Below are 22851 nucleotides of genomic sequence, written 5' to 3' on the forward strand. Positions count from 1 at the left end.
CGTGTCTTTTTCGTGGATCGCGCCGGGTACCATTCCGGTGGGAATTTCTCTGCGGTGCCGGTAAATAGCGCCACCAGTCGTCGAGTGAGGGATATTATCAGCCAGAAACTGCCAATTTTTGGTAAGGTCGGCCAATTTTGCCTATTATTCCTGCCTGTTTTGCGTATCAATATGTGAAGTAAAACAAGACGTGAATAGACTAAATATCATTTCTGTTGGTAGTGTATATCGATGTTTCTAAAATGAGTTTGATTATGACTTTTTAATGAAATTTAATGGCTGCAGCTCAAGTTAGGGTCTCCATTGACAATGACAGTGCATTGTTGATTGATTCACTACACACAATCATAGAAATCAATGAAATCATTCAATTATCAAACGGAACGTCAGGTTTATGGCTAAAATAAGGATAGTTATGATACTCCATAAATCATGGGGTGTAAATTGTAAAACTAGTATCATTAAAAACATGATAAACAAATGTAGCACAAAGTCATGAAAGTGATGCCGACGCGATGATGAAAAACAGGACCATTTTTTTTGTTTAGCATGTTGCAGCTAGAATTAAATGCCTTATGTTTGTTTCCATATGTCCCACAATGCTTTTCTAATATTCATCCATGGAGTAATTTTATGCAACAACTTTGCATGTTTTTTTTCTTTTTTTCTTCAGACAAACAGGGACAACCAATCACGACCATGGATTACGAGTTTAAGACACGCACGGCCAGCATGCGGGAGAAAGTTGAGGACCTCTTTGACTACGAGGGGTGCAAGGTGGGGCGAGGAACGTACGGACACGTCTACAAAGCCACAACGAAGAAGGGTAATCCCAAGAAAGAATACGCCCTGAAGCAAATCGAGGGGACGGGCATCTCGATGTCTGCGTGCCGGGAAGTGGCTGTGAGTATTTCGTTTATAGAGCGCCCTCACAGTGTTACGTGATACGCATGAGTGGACTTTTTAGACATTCATTATTGATAAATTTAAATAACTCCCTCTTTTGTATAATCTGTTTATTTTTACATTTCTGTTTAATATTATTTTTACTGGATTGTGCCAAACTTTCTGTTATTTATTTATTTTTAATGAACTTTGCAGTTACTAAGAGAATTGAAACACCCCAATGTGATCAGTCTACGCAAAGTGTTCCTGTCGCATGCGGACAGAAAAGTCTGGCTCCTGTTTGAATTCTCAGAGCACGACCTATGGGTGAGTAAAGGATCCCAGACATCCCACTCTTTGCAGAGTTGTCCATATTTCTCCCAACATATGCTGAATTCTTAATTTTATCCAATTTACAAGAGAAACTCTCTAACCTCAAAAAATATTGGTAGTCGGATTGGTTAGCTGAACATATTTTTAAAAACTTTCAGTGTTTACCTTTTATTATTTAGCACATCATAAAACATCACCGGGCAAACAAAGCGAGCAAGAAAGGTCCGACGTCTGTACCGCCCTCTATGGTCAAGTCGTTGCTATTTCAGATTCTGGACGGTATCCACTATCTACATTCCAACTGGGTGCTTCACAGAGACTTGGTGAGTAGAAATGCTTAGAAGAAAATACTGCTAAGCATATTTATGTAGTAAGCATAAATCGGCTGGGAACCAGTTGACATCAATATACATTGCATGGTAGTTTGGTTGGTAACCAGTCTGTGCTAAGCAAGTCTGTTTCATGCTTAGCTTGTTTCTATTACAAAATACTTGCAAGCTATACAGCCTTGATGTCCTGCACGATGGTAAAAAAAAAACGATAAAAAATGTTGGAAATACTGAAAATGTTTTTAAAAAATTTTGTTTTACAGAAGCCAGCAAATATTTTAGTCCATGGTGAGTGTTCCGAGAGAGGACGGGTTAAAATTGGTAAGTATGGCCCAATATGGTCTCTTTAGAATCAGCAAAGTTAGTACTAGTTATGCCCGAGTTGGATAGGCGGCCCCGCTTTCATAATGGACTCTTCCTCACTGTCACTCAAACATGCACATTGACCAATTAGATCATGAGCATTGGTCAGGTGACCACAGTCACTCAAACTCAGTCACTAGCACTGTGAGGAATGTACACAAACCTAAGGTGGGCGGGGCTTATGACCAAATTTTGGAACAGTCCATTGCTGTTGATATGTTTTATTGACTTGAAGAAGGTGGGCGGGGCTTATGACCAATTCTGGAGCAGTCCATTTTTGTTAATACATTTTGTTAACTTTAAGAAGGTGGGCGGAGCTATGACCAATTCTGGAGCAGTCCATTTTCATTCATACATTTTGTTAACTTTAAGAAGGTGGGCGGAGCTTATGACCAAATCTGGAGCAGTCCATTGTGAATAAAGGGATGTAAACGTGAAGACTCTTCGTTTATTCTGTTCTCTAGCTGATATGGGTTTTGCCCGGCTGTTCAACTCCCCCCTCAAGCCCCTGGCTGACCTTGACCCCGTGGTGGTGACCTTCTGGTACAGAGCACCGGAGCTGCTCCTAGGAGCAAGACACTACACCAAAGCGATAGGTAAGCCAGGAACGCAAACGTTAAAGAAATCTTCTTAGAATGTGAACTTTTTCTCTTCTAACAGAAATTTGAATCAGTTCCTTACTGTTGTGCAACGCGGGTACACAATGGATGTACCATTAGATCCCCTTACCAACTTTTAGAAAAATTTCTTACATACATCAATTCTCAACTATTGAAATTTCACAGCCTAGTACCATAATCAACAATGGGTGTTTATCTTGTAAATCTTCTCTTTTGACTTTCAGATATATGGGCCATCGGCTGCATCTTTGCCGAGCTGTTGACCTCTGAACCCATCTTCCACTGCCGGCAAGAAGACATCAAGACCAGTAACCCATACCACCATGACCAGCTGGATAGAATCTTCAATGTCATGGGATTCCCACAAGGTACCCATAGAAGTTAAAGTACTAACTACACCCTATAACCCAATCCTATAATGTCAATCCATACCATCATGGTCAGTTGGATCTTCAGTGTCATGGAATTCCCACCAGGTACCAAAGTTTAAGTGCTAACCGCACCCCATAGTCTTAATGCCATAGGGTCCATGCCACCATTATTTGAAGTACTAATGGCACCCTATAGGTACTAAAGACTTAAAAAGTGCTAACTGCATCCCGTGACCTAACCCCACACTTTCAACCCCATATCACCATAATCAGCTTGATAGAATCTCCAATGTCATGGGATTCGCACAAGGTACCATAGCGTTAAAGTGCCAACCTCAACCTAATGTGCTAACTGCAACCATACCAAGTGCCAATGAAAAAAAGGTAGTCAATTCTGGGTGCAAATTTTGCAGCCAATTAAAAATCTTGTCTCATCATGTGTAACTGAGTAAGAGTACTACATGTATTTTCATGTAAAAAAAACCAGCATCTGACTTTCAATTTTTGCACTTTTTATTTAAAAGAGAAAGATTGGGAAGACATCAAGAAGATGCCCGAGTACCCGACTCTACTCAAAGACTTCAGGAGATCAAGGTAGGATGTGGTTGGGAACTAGACTAACACCAAAACAAAAACACATTTAAATTTCAAGAACAGAAAAATTATTTAGAATTTTGTTTTCCTCGAAAACTACAGTTCAGTTTCTGTTCCAGTGTGACAAAACTTTGAATTTTCATTTTTGTCTTCTGTTCTTCTTTGTAGTTACACAAATTGCTGCCTTGTCAAGTACATTGAGAAACACAAAATCAAACCCGACAGCCGAGCGTTCCAGTTGGTAAGTTTTCTTGTATCAGGCAATTTAAAATATTTGTTGCAACTATTGATTTGTACTCGAAACCCATGACATTTCCTGTTTGTTTACTCCGCATTTTGCAAAGAATCAACAGTTTTTATTATAAAAATAATTTTTCCGTTATCCGCCAGTTATCCAAACTATTGACGATGGATCCCACGAAGCGCATGACAGCTAAGCAATCAATGGAAGATCCCTACTTCATGGAAGAGCCTTTACCCAACGGAGAGTAAGTTTAAAAAAGAAAGAAAAAAACTTGATCAGAACAATTCCAGATAAAAATCTACTGGATTTTGTTCCGTAAGCATTGCCCTAAAGGGTTGCCTTCGTAATCTCATTATTGTTTGAAAAAAATGCTCTGCAGGCTATTTATAAACTTCGAAACAATTATAAAAGATCCGATTTTGTATTTTTTTAATAGTGTGTTTGATGGCAAACCCATCCCGTACCCGAAACGGGAATTTTTGACGGACGAGGAAAATGAGGACAAATCGGACACAAGCAAGGTGGGTCAATATTCTTTGATACACCCGGTATGCAAAGCATGTATCGCAGCAGTGTTACAGAAAGAATGCTTTCATTTGCATCAATTCGCTTCCATCAAAATTTCTGTAGAATTGCTTTCTTGCAAAATAAAAAAAAATAAAAATGCTTGTATGATATAGAGACAGCTGTTCATTAGCAAACTGCATAGCTATCCTTTTTTTTTCATGGCTTTTAAAATCTTTAAAAAAAATTTGCTTTTTAATTGAAAAGTATTATAAATTTCAAAAGAAATCATTGACAACGGTTCTTGATATAATTACATGATAACTGGTACTCGGTAGTGGTTTCGCTACTGTATATCTTGTGGTGGTTGGTCTGGTAACCATCCTCCCTTCAATGGCGGACTCCTATCCGGTTCGTAAGTGTGACGTCGTGTTAATTTAAACCACACCCACGGCACACAGAGTAGTATTGGAACTGAAGTAGTAATCAGTGGTAATTGCTAGTAATCAGTGGTGCGTGCAGGTATATGTCTGACGCAGTGGCTTACAAACCGGATTGGACGATTGCTGGGTCACAAAGGTCGTTGCTAGGGGAAATACTAGACTCCAACCCAGCCTGTGATTATTGGTGGTGTAGTGAAAGGTTAATGCCAAACCGAGTACATATTTAGTCCAGCATGCTAATATATTTTGTTTTTCTTTTGCTTTTTTTATTTTCCCATGCTGCTTCAACGTTATGTTTTTCTCGCTTCTGAACTTTGTGTGCTCGGTGTCCCTTTGCTCTACTTGACCTTGCGACCTCTGCACTCTGACCTCGCCCCCTGCTGTGCTGTGCACTCCCCTCCCCCCTTCCCATTGGCTGGCTGCATGTTGTGTGCATGTTTTCTTTGTGTGCGTGTGCTGGTGCTGCTGTTCATTCGCCGTCATCTGTTGTCATGGCAACCAAGACCGGAGCGTCTAATCACTTGCAGAACCACCATCGTATGCGCCTGGCACAGCAAGGCCGCAGTGTAGGTGCCATTTTTGTTGTTGTTGCTTATTTTACCTCTACATTAATCCCTCGGTCCAGTTTTATAGACCAGCTAAGCATAAAATGTAATGCTTAGCAGATTTCGCTGACACAGAAAGTTGAGCAAAAAGCAAACTATGAACAGAAATCAACTTAGAACAAGGCGGAAGCATCCCATGCCCTTTCAGTTTGCAACTGTTTTGCTTACCTGATATTTTTTATACTTGGCAAATTTCGCTGCTTAGTAGCTTCCAAGAAATGGGCCTCTGGAAAAAAAACCCCCAAAAAACAAGAAAACAGCTTTCATTTCATGCCAAATAAATCGCTTCTCAAGCTTCATCCAGGAATCAATATTATTCATCTAGGAAATTTCCATAAAGAGTTTTCACAATCTACCACTTTTTTTTTTTAAAGAAATGGATACAAATTAAGAAATAAGTGGAAATTCGGACTTGTTGGTTTTGTGAACAAGATTAACCAGTTTTTTTTTATCTGGAGTTTGAGATACTGACCAATGTCAACCAGATTAAACCAGTTTCAACCAGTTCTGTCAAGTGCTGACCAGTGTTGATTAGCATTCATTTTAAGTGGTTACAAATTTTAACTAGTTTCAAATATGTTTTGACTGGTGTTAACCAGTCTTAACTAATGTGGATATACACTAACATTAACTAGTGTCTCTACAAGGTTCAACTAGTTTGACCAGGTTTTGACTAGCATTGACAAGTGTTAACTAGATTGGATAAACATATTAACTAGCATGTGACTGGTGTTGCCTAGTATTTATTGGTTCTGTCTAAAGCACATTGTGTAGGGTTTGTATTTATGAAGACCAAACGACTTACTTCTTTGTTTGTTGCAGACGGGTGGTTCGTCAAGCCACGCCCAGGGGGCCAAACGAATGCGGGTTGCGGCCTCGGCATCCAGCCATGGCGGGGCACCGGGCGGCGGAATGATGCAGAACGACTACCAGGCACAACAGGTAAAGGTGAGAAGTCGTGGTCTGCTGGAACCAGTTCATTCTTGGAGGAATTCAACTATGCTTGATCAAAAACAAAATAACTGAAACTTTTTTTTTTTAAGAATCGTCACCGTCATGCTTATACTTTGTATTCACATAGCAGAAAAATTTATTAAAGTTTTTTCCATTTTCGCTTCAAATTCTCCAAACAAAAATACCACTTGGTCCATTTTTCGAATAAAAAGTAAGTACTAATGGGTCAAGTGCATCAAAATAAGAGCTGGAAGGACTTGTGGAAGTTTAGTATGACATCACAAGTTGCTCATGAATATGCATATCCAGATCTGCACCCAGACTTGCCGATATTTATAAACTATGCAGTTTTATTCTGTGGCGGCAAGAAAATTCAACAAACTAATAGGCCAAAATTAAGATGGTCAACTATCAGTCATAGGACTTTAAAATATTTTTTGGAAAAACAAAATCAGAAATACATGTATGTTTAAAAAAAAATGGACTTAAAGTCTAGGTAGAGTACCGGAACAGAATTCCATAGGTCACAGGTTCGAATCCCGCTTGTCAAATTTCCTGCATTTCACCTCCTACAGAAGCACATGATGCCGGGCTACCAGCAGAGCGGCACCACCCAAAATAGCGGCACGGCCACGTCCAAACAGCAGCAGGGCATGATGTACACGTCCAACACAGTACAGAGCAACAGCGGGTCCTACAGCCAACAGCACCAGCAACACCAGCATAGATACTGAGATAGACAAACCGCTGCAGTTGTGTGGAGAGATGGACTGTTGCCAACACTAAGCAGCAACGATACTTTGAAAACTCAAAAATCTTGGGCTGGAATTATAGCCTCTTAATTCACAATGAAGTCAATAAATAATTTAGACTTCAAATGAAGTTGATTTTTTGGTCCACTTGAGGTTTTCCCTGTCCAGCTGCCATATTTGTCCGTTTCTTGGAATAAACAACACATACATGTGATGTATTTCCAACAGTGACTCTGTTCCACGAGCAGGGTCTGTCGTGGCTGACCCGGGTGAGCCCCGAGAATGACGTAGGAACTAATCAAACGGCACGGGGCTAGCCCAAGTTGATCCAGGTGAGCTACTGGAACGCACCCAAAATACTCTACGAGACTGAAGCGGTCATGCCAGCTGGTCTGGTGGTTGAACAACAGCACTGTCAACTATGTAGTTGAGCAAACATGCTGACAAACTGGTGTTAGCAGAAACTTGTTAGCGTTGGAACATGCAGCAAGAGATATGAGATAGACAGCAACAATGCAACAACAGCAACACTAGCAGCAGCAGCAGCAAAAATAAGTGTGAAATACTTCAATAAGAGTCGGCAAGTTGTACTTGCAACAGCAAGAACAGTCGAAACAGCAGCAGCAAAAATGATAAACAGATGTCGTAGCAAAAACTAAAATTGCTTCGGTAATAAAAGACTTTAGTCTTTAAAAAGAGTGTTTTATGTGGAACGGGGGAAGCAACAGTAGCAGCAGCAACATGGGCATTAAGAGATAACATTTACATGGTTGGCTAAATAGTCCGTAATTGCAGCAACGCCATTCATAAAAGTGTCACAAACAAAAGTAACTAAAAAGAAAAAGAAAATAAATTCAGGTTTGTCAAAAAAATGGGGTGTACTAGCAGTGACAAGTAGGACTTCTGTAAAAAAATTCCCCAGAAGCAAGTTTTTGAGTTATCTTTCTTTGCTCTTTTTTTTTGTTGAATAGTAACTAACATTTATTTTCGTAAGTTTACTTTAAAGTTGTGCATTATGAAGAAATTTCAGGTTGTAAAGTTCAACTGAGATCACGAAGACGATCACGAAAGACAAACAAAAAAATGTATGGGACTGTAAATGGTTACTATAATTTATTTTATAATACAGGTTGCCTTTACAAATTATCATTTAACATTGTTAAGTAGCTTGGGATTTTCTCCCTTTTTTTGAGAAAGTTTCCAACATTTTCTTTGTGTACTGCAAAAAAAGTGAACTATCACCGTGTAATAAAATATCAAGAAAAGTTACAGTTCATTTGTAAATTGAATTTCTATTCACCAAAAAAACCCTTTGTAAACGACCCTCAAAATCCATTATTTTAATGCCTGCTCACTTGTGGTTTAAATTCTTCACAAAAACCACAGAATGTTCTTTCCAAAACAGTAAACATTTTATATTTTGCTGTCAATTTTATCAATGCATTGAAATAGAAATTGTCAAAAATTGACCAAACTTTTCTTTGGAAATGTCAACCAGCATGTGGCAGTTTCCAGCAAAAATGCTGACATTCAATAGGATTATTTACTACCAAATTTTACACAGAAAATAAAGTTAATCTCTCTTTACACAGGAAAAAAAGGCATTTTTATAAATTTTTGGCAATATTTGTTTGGTGTAAAGTTTGAAGATTCAAGAAACTGAAGAAAAAAAAAGATAAATATATTTTAAATTCTCAAGTAAATAACATAAATTAACCCAAGAACAGGTGAGAATAAAATCTCAACTTGTATTCTTAAAGAAATAATTTTACTCCATCATACCTCAATCATTCCATCAGACTTAAAGTGGGAATCCACCTTTCTTACAACACGATTAAAGTGGTTAACTGTTTAAAGATACACCAAGTTACCTATTCAACACTATTAATGAGGCAACTGGTACCCAGCAGCCGCTTATGATTCTTAGTAGTCTGAATGTACACTTCATGACGGTATACCAACTGGTCTAGCTCCCTGTCTCCTGCCACCTCTGCAATCAAAACTCTGCTTCAAAGTCACCAGCTTTTGTGTGGTTGGCAGTCGGTTTATCGGTTACCAGTGAACTGACTTCACTCTTGGAAGTGGTCAACCAATTGGTCTAGTTCCCCGTCTTCTAGTGCTACCTCCGTGTTGAACTGTGCAGTGATGTCGGCTTCTTGTACGTCCAGGCACACACTGTACTGTTGGTCCATGCCTAAGTAGCAGTCGCTCATGATATACAAGGCGTAGATCACACGTCCTATGGGCGCCAACAATTGTAAAACTTCAGTGTTGTAATAGTTGGTCACATGTTAATCACATGTAAATCATATGCAAATCATATGCAAATCCCATGTTTATCACAAGTCAATCATATTTTATTCACATGTCAATCACAAGTTAACCATCACATGTCATCACATGTCAATCACAACTTAACCATCAGTTAAATCACATTTCAATCACAAGTCAATCACATGCCAATCACATGTCAATCACAAGTCAATCATATGTCAATCATATGTCAATCACATGTCAATCACATGCCAATCACAAGTCAATCACATGCCAATCACATGTCAATCACAAGTCAATCATATGTCAATCACAAGTCAATCACAAGTCAAACACAAGTTACATCACTTGTGATTGAAGCTACAAGCCAAAGTCTAGTACCCCGCCTACCTGTGGTCTCCGGCGTGTAGAAAGCCAACTGGACAACGTTGCGTCCCTTCACGTAGCCAATCCGCTTCAAGGCCAGCAACTCTTTGCTCTCCAGGTCCCCTAAGACGATAAACCAACCCTCGTGTTTGGACTTGGGGAAGCGGGGGGCGTGGCACTTTGTGTCACCCTGGTATTTAAATGAACAAAGTCGAATGAGGAATAAGAAACTAGGTGTGGTCAAAGGTGGACCACACCCTGATTTGATGTGATGAGAACTGACTTGGAAAGGAAACATACAAAAAGCATCACAATCTTTGGATCTTTAGGGCGTGGTCAACGATGGACCACGCCCTGATTTGATGTTGAGATGAGAATTGACTTGGAAAGTAAAAAGGCAAAAAGCCTTATAATCTGTGGATATTTAGGGCATGGTCAACCATGGACCACGCTCTTATTTGATGTTGAGATGAGTACTAACTTGGAAAGAAAGAGAATAAGAATCTTTTTATCTAGGGGGGTGGTCAATGACAGACCACACCCATAATTGAAGCAAATAGGATATTTTGGATTTTTCTCTGCTCCATCCTACCTGATGTTGTCTGTGTAGTCTCCTCAAGTCAACCTGCAGCACGTACTCTTGATCAGCGTGGACGGGGAGGTAGTCTCTGTCTTTTGGAAGACCAGCTGAACAAAATACAAAACAAAAATGTATTCAGTTGCGTGACCTTTTGGCAGGTTTCCCATTTTAGCTATGCTGGTATTTTTTTGTGTCATGAAAATGGCCCACTGGAAAAGATTCTGAGCCCAACTTTATAAAAATGAACAAAAAATGCTTAGTAAATCTATACACTAAGCAAAAAATGAGCTGAGTACCAGTCAACAGCAATAGACATTGTATGACATTTTGGCTGGTTTCCTATTGTTTTGCTAAGCCAGTATGTTCTGTGCTGAGCAGCTCTAGGTAATTGGAGTGAGGTCTTACTGATGTGCGTTGTCGGCAGGGGACGTTCCTCTTCCTCGCCTCCGTCAGCCCACCAGCCGCGGACACTCAGCTTGGGTTGAATTACGGGAAGTTTCTGGATCACTTTCCATATCTATACGGCAATGGTAATAGATATTAGGGGCATAAAAAACAGTCATATAGATAGACAGACAGCCCAACCAACCAACTGCCTGACCGATACAGAAGGGACAAGATGGACAAACAGCCCGCCAGACTTACAGAGACAAACAGATGGACAGCCCGACCAACCAACAGACAGGAAAGAAAGGCACCATTTCTGAAACACAAATTAACAACCCTGGCAACGAAAATTTGGTCTTTTTGCTTTTGTTAATTAGTTTTCAAAGATTCTACTTGAAAAAAGGATATGAATAATATTTGAATATCCGACACTGCCTTGATAGAACATGATTTTTTACTTGGTTTTGTTCAGGGCACTGGAAATAAAGACTAGTGTCAATGAGGACAGCAGAGAATGAGTGTGAGTTATTACACTATACATTTTTTTCTGTGGACCACTTATAAATAGTTGACTCACCTCTTCAAGTTGCCCATCTGATACCTCAGGGGTTAGCATCCTGTGCAGGGTAGATCTGTTTCCTCTGCACACTGCTAGGAGCTCTGGCAAACTTTGGATTGGATTGGTTTTCTTGCCTTTAGTTGGGGGTCTGTAAGCCACACAAAAATAGTTCATTTCTCAAACTTTTCTCACTGCACTTTCAAGTGGCTACAAAGTGAACATTGAGAACTGTTCTACTTACTTGAAACAGTGGAGGATGTTGTGTTCGACGTGGGGCAGGGTCAGTAATGCGTTGTCGTGCAGCCAGCGTCCCTGTAGCGTCATCTGTACCAGGTTCATGACACGTAGGGCCGTTGCAAGCCAGCCCTGGTCGGCCGAAACGTCAATCATTGCCTGAAGAGAAAGACAGAAAGAGAATTTTGTCAGTTATGATGTACTGTGGTGTTAGAGGGATGGGTGTTGCTGTGGAAAACCCCAATCGAGGTTTCTGTTGGCAAAATTATTGCTGGTCTGAGACATTTGCGACATGAGGGGTACCAGTTTGGGAACAGCATTTTTGGTCTAAAGAATTGGAAAGCATTTAGAATATTGAACAACAGTGCTGCCATGAAACGCCACCTAGTGTCAGAGTTTGTCTATTCGCGTTGGCTGTTAATAGCGCCCCCTGTTGTCAGATGAAGATGCCTGCCCTTTTACCTGCATGATTCGTATGGACTGGTCGAGCACGGATTTCAGGTCAGTGGAGTAGTCGCTGGAGGGTAAGGGTTGTCGCTCGTAGTGGGCCTGTAGGAGTAGGTGGGCCTTGGTGTGGGGGCTGTCGAAGGAGTGAGGGTTGACCTCTAATGGGAGCTTCTTGGCAAGGTCGCTGTGGAGAATAAATAGTTTTGGGTGCAATTATTGGAAGCGAATGGTAGGAGGACTTGTTTAAAGGGAATGTACATCATTGGCTTTTGCTGTAATTTTCAGAAATGAACTATTTGAGGGGTTAGTATAATAGATCAAATATTGTTACACTGACATGTTTGAAGTTTTGTGTTCGAAAATGCTGGAAAAACCAAGAAAAACAAAAATGTTCAAGTAGTCTGGTTCCTTGACTCCACTAAAGATAAAATGGATCAATTTATAAATGCCGGAAAATTGTAAGGTAAGGGAACCAGTCTAGCTGGCCTGCACCCGTTCATGAAACATGTAACCAATAGCAAACAAAATCTGGACTGAAAAATATGTAAAGTTGGAGCAGTAGTTGAAAAATAGTTAGGTTTTTCCAACGGTAGTCGGCCGACCACTGTTGGAAATGTATACATTTCTTGAAAATGACTTCACACCAGGTGCCATAATTTTACAGGATGCTTTAGACTGTCATTTACCAACATCCTAGTAAGGTATTTCGTAAAAACTTGGTAGTTTTATTTTTCGATGTTTGCAAATGTTGTATATTCCCTTTAAGTAAAATGAAATTGGATGCACAATAGATGATAAATATAAGCAAAAATATATAATGGATATGAAAACATAAATAATAACGATTCCACTGTTTGTTGACGACTAGTGGATTGATTAAAAATTGTATACAAAAAAACATGTTTGATAATTATTTTACAATTTTATACTGTAAACTCATTTGGCAAAGTCTGGCCGAAGTTAGACATTCTTGTTTGACGAATTGACCTTGAAGGTGTACACACAAGTCTTGCAAATATTTCTACACAAAGGTTACTTTGGCTAAAGAAAAATGAATTAAACAAAAAACTGTACGTTTTGAAGTATTTTTGTTATTTTTTTTCTTTTTTAAGCTTTGACTTTTCCAGGCTGTTCAGGAATGGAGTAAAATTTAACCAGTTATTAAAAATATGAAAAGTTCAAATGTGGCCTCTGACCTATTGATGCCATCTTCATTGTGTCTGACTGGCAGCATCTCATACTCATGGGCATCCTGGGGGAAAAAAACACGTCAATTATTTTTTTCATTTAATTATTCTGCTTTTCCTATAACTTTTTCATTCAAATATTTGTCATTATGATCCTCTCTTTCTAAGTGCTTTTGTAGAACCTCCAGCTCTCGTAAAAAAAAAACGCCTCCCACTTAACATAGGATAAGTACTGTGGACCCAATTGTATTTGTCTTTGCAAAACATCCAGTGGCAAAAAAACACTCTCTTTCAGAAAGCACGGTTAAGAAATGTGCTTGTGGAGGGAACATAAAAGTGGCCAAAAGTTACAAGAGGACAAAAATCAACAGTACTTTTTATGGGGGGGGGGCTTGCACTTTTAGGACCATGGTACCAAAAGGGTTTATAAACATAAATTAATGGAGGACTTGATTTGAGTGACGTACAGAGAGTACGGAGATGAGCTCTGGCAGGCTGGTATCGGGGCCGAGGGAATCTCTGAACATGCGGACAGACTGGTGATGGAGGTAGTAGAAGGAGCAGATACGGCCCAGAGTCAGGGGCTCGATGGTGCGGTTATCCTGACAGGAAAAACAAGAAGGAAGGTCATTATTGGAGATTTGTTTTGACAATTTGAACAGTTTTTATGGTCATGAATAAAATATCTGTAATTTACAGCAATCTGTTGTCACTTTTGATTTGGAATTTTTGTAGATCAATTTTTTTCTGTTTTCTTTTTTTTTTTTGAGGGCAGGGATTAATCTGAACTTATCTTTTCCATGATGTGACCAATGTTTAAGAGGTCATTATCAAACATTTTGAAATGAAATTGGGGGGGGGGGGTTGTTAAATATCTTGGGAAATTAGTTTAGCTGTTTGGGTACAATTAAAAGAAAAACCTTTTTTATAGTTTAAGAAAATTGCCAGATTTAAAAAAAAAAAAATATATATATATATTTTTTATATTTTTTTATATAAATATTTTCGGAAATAATATAAAAGTCCAATACTTCAGTGGGGGGGGGTCAACATACCAGAATGGAGGAAGATGAACTGAAATTCAAATAAGAAAATGACAAAAAGTATCCGGGCCCCCTTCTAAATTCACTGACTGCTTACCTCTCCGATAGCCAGACAGTAGCAGTTCTCCAGCTCAAGCAGAGATCTCTCCACAAGGAAGGATAAGTACTTGTTGATGCTTGAATGGTCTGTCTCCTCCAACTTGTAATAACTTGAAAGAAAGAAAAATAACAGAAATGATGGAAATTACAAAAAAAAAATGGTTTTAAGCACAAGCCAATTTGTGTGCAAAACTTAGCAGGAAATATACTTAGAAAATGCACCTGCTAAGCAAAAATGAGTTGGGAACCAGTCACAGGTATTACATAATACACAACATTTTGGCTGGTAACCTTTTTTTCTGCTAAACAAATATTCTGTGCTTAGCAAATTTAGCCCAAATCTTAGATATGCAAAGTTGTGACAACGATGCCACTGGGTTCACCGTCTTATAATTTTTCAAAGACAAGAGTAAAATGTTTGTGCCCAGAGAACTTCAAGATGTTAAGTTAATTACAACGGGGTTGACATCAATTGCAGGATTGTCGTTTATTCTCACGGTACCTGGGGTTCATGACGAGCCGTCTGAAGAAGTACGTCCAGGTGATGTAATCCATGGCGTCTTGCTTGGATGAGATGGTTCCAGCGACAATCTCGGCATTGAGATGTTCTGCCAGAACATCCAGCAAACTTGGAAGGAAAAAAAAACCACAAACATGAATGCAATGTATTAAACACAAAAGATGTCAATATTAGCATAATTGAAAAAGATAAGGCGAGTCGAACTAGACTTAAACAACCCAGTACCCAATCAGTCATACAAACTGCAAAATAACATCAACACAATATTTAACTGACATGTATACATCTTGCACAAATTAGTGCTGTTTATGTTAGAGTGTCCTTGTCTCCTGAATTACATTGTACCAAATGAATAATTTCATTGAAGCAATTTTCAGATTTCGTATTCTGCAGAATTCTGAAAAAGTCTGTTTAAATTTTCTGGGGTTTTATGGGAACTGAGAAATTTCAAATGTGCACACATGGGGTAACTCAAAATAGACCACATCGTTGCATTGTCGCTGCATTGTCGCTGCAAAAAATGCCATATTGTACATGCTGAATTTTAAGTAGTCTATTCTTGGTGAAACACAATATAGCTATTGTAATTTTATTGGGTCAGTTTTGTGGTTGATTAAGCAATGCAATCTAAGGTTAGATCTTGATTGCATTGCTTAATCAACCACAAAACTGACCCAATAAAAATACATTAGAAAGAAGACAAAATTGTTAATATCCGTTATGTAATTGAGAGCCATTCCAGGCCACTGGACAAATTGATTGCAAGAAAACTGAGAATAGCCAGTTAATTAAGACAAAATGGGGATGACTGAAAGCTGCATTACCATGGGAACAAGATATTATTGTTCCATATAACTGTGAACAATGGATAATAAATAAGCAGCCCGGAAACACAATCAATACAAGGGCCAGGAGGGGGGGGGGGGGAAGGGAGGATAATAGCAGTGACGTAAGCTGAAATGGTCAACCACTTCATAAAAGAGGCAACAAGTGACAGACCAAGGCAGTAAAAATATGAGATTACAATTTGCAGTACAGAAAGCTTTTTAAATGTGGTGAGATAAACTGACAGCACGGACAGAGCACGTACCTCTTGAAACTTAAAACAAAATCTGCTGTACGACAAACCATCCAACATGAATCCAAAACGTGCTGATGCAACCGAGTTGACGAATGAATCGCTAATACCTCATCTGGATCTGCACGACGAGCCAATATCACCGTACGAGGTTTCCGTCGGCGTTTTAATGGCTCTGACGGTTGTTTTAATTCTGACTCTCAATCCAATATGCCTTGTGGTGCTCCGTCGCGCCAGCGGTATCCAAGAAACGACCAAGGTGTTCATGGCTTCACTCACCGTGTCCGACATCTGCATCGGGCTGTTCTGGGTGCTCCCGGAGCTAACACAACATTTCACCAGGGAGTGGGCGCTGGGTGAATTTCTGTGCATCGCCTGGGGCATCTCATCACCATTCTTTGGCGCGATGAGCGTATTGTCACTCATGCTTCTCACAATGGATCGCTTTGTTGCCATTATTTACTCGCTGCGTTATCCAACACTGATGACTTTGAAGCGAGCAAAGATAATCATCGCTATCGCGTGGTCTCTCACATTGACCATTTTAATAATTGTATTTGGCATCTTTTTAAGGAATTTTGTCACACTGACCCATCCTCACCAATGTCTGAGCCCCTTATGCGAATTTTGTCCGCTCCTTGTGATGTCTCTTATGCCACTCTCTCTCATAATCATCTGCATCCTCTATGTCTACATCCTTAAGGTTGCACGCCAGCAGGCACGCCGCATCGCCGCCCAGAATCAGATCAGCATTGCCTGGGGTGATCAGAACGCTCCGCAGAGAGTCAGCACAAAGTCCGCTACCACGGTGTTCATCATAACCATGACGGTCTTCATATGCTGGGCCCCGACTATCATTAACATTGTGATTGCTCCTATCATTTTTGATCTGTTCCCGCTAAATCTGACCTTGATGTCCAGCTTGATCTTTTTCAGCAACAGTTGGCTGAATGTCGTCATTTACTACCTGAGGAACAGGGAGCTTCGGCAAGCCCTGCACGAATTGGTAGCTTCGTGCTTTCGCCGGTGATTCTAATGAAACTCTCGTAAAAACCCAACCTTAACTGTCCCAGCAGGAATGAAGTCAAAGCATCGTTCAAACTTTCAAAACTATCTGAAGTGAAGTGTTCTTGACGGTCACAATATGGCCGAAGTAGCGTCAACTTTGGCTGATGAGACAATGTTAGACATACATGTACTCAAAGACACAAATTTTATTATCAACTAAAGAATCATACAACTTAAGTAACTACACATTGGAGAAGTGTAAAACGGAGAAAATTTTAGAAGTGCCGTTTGACTGTAAATATCTGACAATAATTGTATTTTAAGTAAAATAATCTTGGATTTAATTGTCAACAAAGTAAGATTTGAACAAATGTAGACATTTAATTTCTAAGTCAATTTTGGAAGTAAATGTTTTTCTCAAGTTTTTGAAGTGATAATGTGAAAGTAGATTTCGAACAAAATTGATATTTAGAAATAAATATTTGTATCAAGCATGAAACGTGGAAAGAACCAACCATATCCAGTCTCTTTTCTAAGGATTACGTCTGTGATTCCCTTTGAGAAAATACTGTTAGTAAACCTTGAATTTCCCTGTACACCATTTTATTGACAGGCGAATATAGTACTTAATGGACTCTGTGCATGGACAATAGAGGGCGGAGTTTGACCACTTACAAGAGGTCATTATTCACGGTGAAACAACCTATCCAAAACTGGGGCTAGTACAGTGGATTGGGTCAATTTCATGGTTGATTAGGCAACGTTACAACTGAGGTCACTGGATGTAATGAAGAGGAAACTAACATCCGTTCTACAATTGAAAGTCATCCGTGGGTGATGATTGGACAAATCGATTGACAGAAAAATTATGAATGGCCGGTCCAGTCAATTTAGGTGAGTGTTTTGAAAATGAGAGCAGGGTTGTCATGGGAACGGGATAGAGTTTGTCAGACGTTCTGTAAAAATTCTTGAAATGAATAAGTGACCTGGAAGGGCCGATCAAGCAACGGTCAGCAATATCGATGAGAAAGGGGGATAAAACAATAGGGACGTTTGTCAAGATGACCAACCACTATATCATGCTGTGAGGCCGCGACGATACTGAATAGCCACAGCAGGTGACGTAACCATGGCAGTGAAAACAGGAGATCACAACTGGCACACGGCGGAAACGATGTGCAGTAAAAAGCAAACCAGTAGACCTACAACTGTCAGCCAGTAGATCTACGCAGTGAGATAAACTGACAGCACTGACACAGCGGGAATCTCTGACAACTTTTCTGTTACTTGCACAACCAAACTATCCATCATGGGTGCGACAGAACTTGGCCCAATGGAATCAGCCACAGGAGTGCCCGACCAGTTGCAAAAAGACCCAATTCAGGTTCTCATCTACGTGTTAACAACTCTGGCGGTCGTGTTGATACTGACTCTCAACCCGATATGCCTTGTGGTGCTCCGTCGCGCCAGCGGCATCCAAGAAACGACCAAGGTGTTCATGGCTTCGCTAACCGTGTCCGACATCTGCATCGGGCTGTTCTGGGGGCTCCCAGAGCTGACGGTATATTTCAGTGACCGCTGGTATCTGGGGGAATTTCTCTGCAATGCCTGGGCTGTTGTATCGGGATCGTTTTACACACTGAGTATTTTGTCTCTCGTTCTCCTAACAATGGATCGCTTTGTTGCCATCGTCTACTCGCTGCGCTATCCCACACTGATGACTTTGAAGAGGGCTAAAATCATTGTGGCCATCACGTGGATCCTGACTCTGGCATTTCACATCATTCTATTTGGCATTTATTTGCCAAATCACACATCCACAAGTCATGACAGTTGCGACTACATCATATGCAATTTTTGTTCGGCCGTATTTGGATCCATACTGGCAATCTCTATCGGAATAATCCTCATCCTTTACATGTACATTCTGAACGTCGCCCGTCAACAGGCACGTCGCATCGCCGCCCAGAATCAGATCAGTGTTGCCCACGGTGATCAGATCGCTCCGCAGAGAGTCAGCACCAAGTCGGCTACCACAGTGTTCATCATAACCATGACGGTCTTCATATGCTGGATGCCAACATTTGTCCTGCTTGTGGTACTCCAGGCGAGCGGTAATAACCACTACAATTTCACGTTGATGGCCAACTTTGTTTTCTTTAACAACAGTTGGCTGAATGTCGTCATTTACTACCTGAGGAACAGGGAGCTTCGGCAAGCCCTGCATGAGTTGGTTGCTTCATGCTTTCACCGGCGACGCTAAATTTACTTCACTTCACGGAACAAACTACAAGCACCCCCTCACATACTGTCACCACTTTTATCTTGACTGAACACTATCGGTCACAAGTCAGCCAATGCGTGAATTGCGCCAGTCGATCACAATAAGTCCAAAAGCAGCGTGGACTTAGACAAATGTTTATGCATTCTTACAAAAGTCACATTTAGAAAGCCACATTTAAAAATAAGTTCATTCTTAGAGTTTATGAATTTATTAGTGCACCTTCAGAATTAATTATTGTCATAATTTGGATCATTGTGAATTGACTTACTTGGACTCCACGGGGAACGGCTCGTACAGGAACTTCTTGTAGAAGTGCTTCTTGATGTCGTGGACGAAGATGACGGCCGTGCCTTGGTCGTCAAACTGGGGCCGACCAGCTCGGCCCATCATCTGGAGCACATCTGGAGAATGAGTACAACATTTTAGAAATAGCACACAAGTATCCCTTAATATCGGCACTCTTTGCTTTTTTGGGTTGCTTTATTCACGCAAAAAACAAACTTACCTGTGATTGGGAAGTCGACGTATCGCTTGGTCTTGCCGTCAAAGAATTCCGTTCCCTTGATCACGACAAGATGGGCGGGGAAGTTGACACCCCAGGCCAGGGTGCTGGTAGCTATCAAAACCTGCAAGGACAAAAAATGAGTTTTTTATCAGAATGAAAAGCTAAGTATGCTCTAATGCAGATGAAAAAATTAATAACTGAAGAATGTCCTTAAGATTCATTTTCTGGGATCTTGTCGCAAAGTATCTATTCAAGGAATAAATGTTAGCACTGGTGAAAAGAGCAGCACTGTAGTACCTGTATTTTCTGGTTGACGAAGAGTTCCTCCACTGTCCTACGATCTCTCTCGTGCAGCCCGGCGTGATGCATGCCGATACCGAACGCTAGACACAACTTGAGATTGGTGTCCTTAATAGCGCTTATCAGATTCTCAATCTAAACGGCCAAGGAAGATTTGTTTAAAAAACTCACAGCTCAAAAATTTGCATTAGGTAATAAATATTTATGCACAACAATACTTGTTTTGATTCCCGACACTTTGGAAAATTGACGAATGAAATAATAAACCAGCTCATGCATATGCATTTGTTGATGAATATTAATGCATAACAATACTTGTTTTGTTTCCAGACACATTGGGAAATTGACCAATGAAACATGCAAATAGCTCATGAATATGCATTAGGTGATGAATATTCATATATAATAATACTTGATTACTTTCTGGACACATTGAAAAATTGACCAATGAAATAAGCAAATAGCTAATGAATATGTATTGAATACTAATGAATAATAATACCTTTTGTTCCTCCATGTGAAGCCACTGTTTGGGGTTGTCCTCAGCAGCTAGGAAGGCTATCAGATCCAGAGCAGTCAGCCGGGTCTGACGACGTGAGGACACGAAAATCAAAGTCGGCTTCATAGGAGAGTGGGTTCGAATCGCTGTAAACATAAACCCAAAAAACAATCCTTGTTTTTGTTTAAAACACAACTTTCTTTTGATTTGATCAGTCAGAATACAAATGTATGTATTTTAGCTTTAAAGAATATTAGTGATATTTGTGTAAGCACACACAAAAAAATTGCTTAGCAAAAACAGGTTACCAGCCAAAATGCCGTGCAAAGTATATTGCTCGTGACTGGTTTCCAGAAGCAAATATTTTCTGCTTAGCAGCTTCAGCCAAATTGGGCCCAGGGTTCGTCGTACGCACCTTGGAATGTAGGCTTGTTCATCGTGGCCATGCGAGGGCAGTAGTGCTTGCCGGGAAAGCCCTGAATGTGGACCTCCAAGGGCACGGGACGGACCGACGGGCGGAAGTTGAACAGCCCATTCTGTTGGTTATAAGAGAAAAAGTATCATCCATTATTAAACAAAAGCTAATGTAATATTTCTTTAAATAATTCAGTCACTTTTGGACTCTATGCAAATGTACCCCTTCAACATTGACAATGAAACACAGCGCCAGTATTGAAGGACACGCTAGCGCCATGCCATTTGCAAATTTTTTCTTACTATCGTTTATTTTGGGGTAACGAAACCAAGAATTTGTTGAAAGCACCCACAGTACTGTTACAAGTCTGAAGAAACCTTAGTTTGGGAAAGTGAAGAAATGTATGTTGAGTTTTAGAGCTGGGAGGAAATTTCTGGAAGAATTTTCTAGGGAAAACTCACGGAATCAGGTAGGGGCTGAAAACCCGATCCTCGTGTGGACCAGGGCTGGAATCGAACCTGGACCATAGAAGGTGAAGACAGAACCACTGTGTCAACTGACTACTCTATCTATTGGAACATTAGGCTCAGGAGTAGGTAAAGAAACAAACCTGTTTGATTCCAAGCCAGTCCGCAAGGTCCCTGGCGTTAGCGAGTGCTGTGGACAGGCCGATTACTCGCAAGGGTTGCTCCGTGTGCGACGAGATGAAGTTAGTTCTGGAGACGATAACCTCCAAGACTGGTCCTCGCTCGTCCCCTGAAAACAAATGATGTGTTACAGTATGACCAGAGATTATTCCATTTCTTGGTGGAAATTAAGTTTGAATTAACTGCTAGATGACTTTGATTTACCCAACAAGTGAATCTCGTCAATGACTAAGAGCGACACGGCCTTGACGTATTTCCGGGTCTGCCAGCTCCGACTGACGCCGTCCCATTTCTCCGGGGTGGTGACGATCACGTCGGCGCTGCCGATGGCCCTGATGTCTGGCATCACGTCTCCCGTCAGCTCTATGACACTGTGACGTAAGAAAGGGAACTGACCATCAGAATATTTTTCAAACAGAAAGCTTGCGTACAGCACAAACAAAAAAGTCTAGCCAAATTGCTCTGATTCATAAATATTACTCTAAACTTTACATTATCTAAACATTTTTATATCACACAATTTCTCCTCAGCTGAAAGGAATATGTCTGATTTCCTGTAAAATTTATTGAAGTAACATTATCAGATAACATTGGCTTTTAAACTTAATCAAACATTTTCAAACAAAACCAACCAAAGTTTGCATAATAAGAAAAGTGTGATGCATTGTTGTTTTACTTTTTGCCCAGTTGTTGTTGCAGTCGAACCTTCCAATCTTCAATTCTTTCTCGGACTAGAGCTTTCAACGGCGCGATGTAAACAACCTACGAGGAAAAAAAAATGAAATCTTCAAATATTACCATTTTATAAAAATTCATAAATACTATCATTTTGCATGATCTTCCTGCATCACTCTGTACAATTCTACATTTTTCCAAACAAAAATGGTATTTTGTGGGTTGTACCTTCATGCCTGGCTGTTCGTTGAAGACTCTAAACATGGCGATTTCGGCCGCGATGGTCTTGCCTGAGCCCGTGGGTGCGCCCAGCAGGACATTGTGATTGGTATGGTACAGGGTGTGGAAGATCTGTGTCTGAAAAAAATCAAGAAAGACTCTGTCAAAAAAAAAGATTTTTCAAATCAAAATGGAGACAGAGGGCGAATATGAAACAGAAATTGAAAGAGGAAACTGAAGGATTGAATGTTTGTACCTGTATGGGGTTGAAGTGAGTGAACTTGTACAATGCCTCAAATTCAGGCCTGCCCAGCGCTGTGATGGGTAGTGGAATCAAATCTAAGAGAGCTGAAATTAAAACGACAAACGAAAAATTTTAAATGTTGGTTAAGATGCCTGCACTAGTAAACAGGAAGTCGTGGGATTTGTTTCACAATTTTTTGGTAAATAAAGAACATTATCAGCCTATTATCCTTGTTAAGTGAACTATTAAACCATTAGCAATAACTTACTGAAGCAAATTTCTTT

The 22851-nt window shown here is 40.2% G+C and overlaps 2 protein-coding genes across 4 annotated transcripts in view; one reads left to right on the forward strand and one right to left on the reverse strand.

Annotated features, from left to right (window-relative positions):
- Positions 1 to 20: 20 nt before the first annotated feature.
- On the forward strand, positions 21 to 7607 carry LOC119745371 (cyclin-dependent kinase 8-like). Of its 3 annotated transcripts, none has more exons than XM_038221683.1 (14): positions 21 to 121; positions 674 to 903; positions 1102 to 1212; positions 1398 to 1541; positions 1811 to 1868; positions 2375 to 2506; positions 2755 to 2898; positions 3426 to 3495; positions 3664 to 3736; positions 3886 to 3983; positions 4176 to 4260; positions 5190 to 5252; positions 6114 to 6239; positions 6821 to 7607. In XM_038221683.1, the coding sequence occupies exons 2-14, from the start codon at positions 700 to 702 to the stop codon at positions 6977 to 6979; spliced, it is 1467 nt and encodes a 488-aa protein (XP_038077611.1). In that variant the 5' UTR covers positions 21 to 121; positions 674 to 699; the 3' UTR covers positions 6980 to 7607. The 3 variants fall into 3 exon arrangements, with proteins under 3 accessions (XP_038077611.1, XP_038077608.1, XP_038077609.1); XM_038221680.1 differs by having other exon boundaries at positions 46 to 121; positions 6114 to 6233; XM_038221681.1 differs by lacking the exon at positions 5190 to 5252 and having other exon boundaries at positions 46 to 121.
- Positions 7608 to 8083: 476 nt separating this feature from the next.
- Positions 8084 to 22851, reverse strand: part of LOC119745375 (activating signal cointegrator 1 complex subunit 3-like) — a 38938-nt gene continuing 24170 nt past the window's right edge. Inside the window, exons 24-44 of the mRNA XM_038221687.1 lie at positions 22580 to 22671; positions 22333 to 22461; positions 22106 to 22191; positions 21634 to 21800; positions 21393 to 21538; positions 20783 to 20903; positions 20371 to 20513; positions 19866 to 20003; positions 19569 to 19689; positions 19332 to 19464; positions 14676 to 14801; positions 14172 to 14283; positions 13499 to 13633; positions 13041 to 13096; positions 11860 to 12028; positions 11405 to 11556; positions 11182 to 11311; positions 10623 to 10734; positions 10230 to 10324; positions 9662 to 9827; positions 8084 to 9236 (exon numbers count right to left, since the gene is read on the reverse strand). Of these exons, the coding sequence (XP_038077615.1) occupies positions 9067 to 9236; positions 9662 to 9827; positions 10230 to 10324; positions 10623 to 10734; positions 11182 to 11311; positions 11405 to 11556; positions 11860 to 12028; positions 13041 to 13096; positions 13499 to 13633; positions 14172 to 14283; positions 14676 to 14801; positions 19332 to 19464; positions 19569 to 19689; positions 19866 to 20003; positions 20371 to 20513; positions 20783 to 20903; positions 21393 to 21538; positions 21634 to 21800; positions 22106 to 22191; positions 22333 to 22461; positions 22580 to 22671 (2699 nt within the window). The 3' untranslated portion in view covers positions 8084 to 9066. The remainder of the gene's footprint in view (positions 9237 to 9661; positions 9828 to 10229; positions 10325 to 10622; positions 10735 to 11181; positions 11312 to 11404; positions 11557 to 11859; positions 12029 to 13040; positions 13097 to 13498; positions 13634 to 14171; positions 14284 to 14675; positions 14802 to 19331; positions 19465 to 19568; positions 19690 to 19865; positions 20004 to 20370; positions 20514 to 20782; positions 20904 to 21392; positions 21539 to 21633; positions 21801 to 22105; positions 22192 to 22332; positions 22462 to 22579; positions 22672 to 22851) is intronic.

This window comes from Patiria miniata, unplaced genomic scaffold (genome assembly GCF_015706575.1).
Source record: "Patiria miniata isolate m_02_andy unplaced genomic scaffold, ASM1570657v1 HiC_scaffold_7, whole genome shotgun sequence".
Taxonomy (NCBI): domain Eukaryota; kingdom Metazoa; phylum Echinodermata; class Asteroidea; order Valvatida; family Asterinidae; genus Patiria; species Patiria miniata.

Excerpts from the sequence above, each read along its gene's own strand:
- LOC119745371 (XM_038221683.1), top strand. The coding sequence starts at position 700 with ATGGATTACGAGTTTAAGACACGCACGGCCAGCATGCGGGAGAAAGTT. Across the intron at positions 3,737-3,885 it reads ACAGCCGAGCGTTCCAGTTG|TTATCCAAACTATTGACGAT; the intron begins GTAAGTTTTCTT and ends GTTATCCGCCAG. Across the intron at positions 4,261-5,189 it reads ACAAATCGGACACAAGCAAG|ACCGGAGCGTCTAATCACTT; the intron begins GTGGGTCAATAT and ends ATGGCAACCAAG.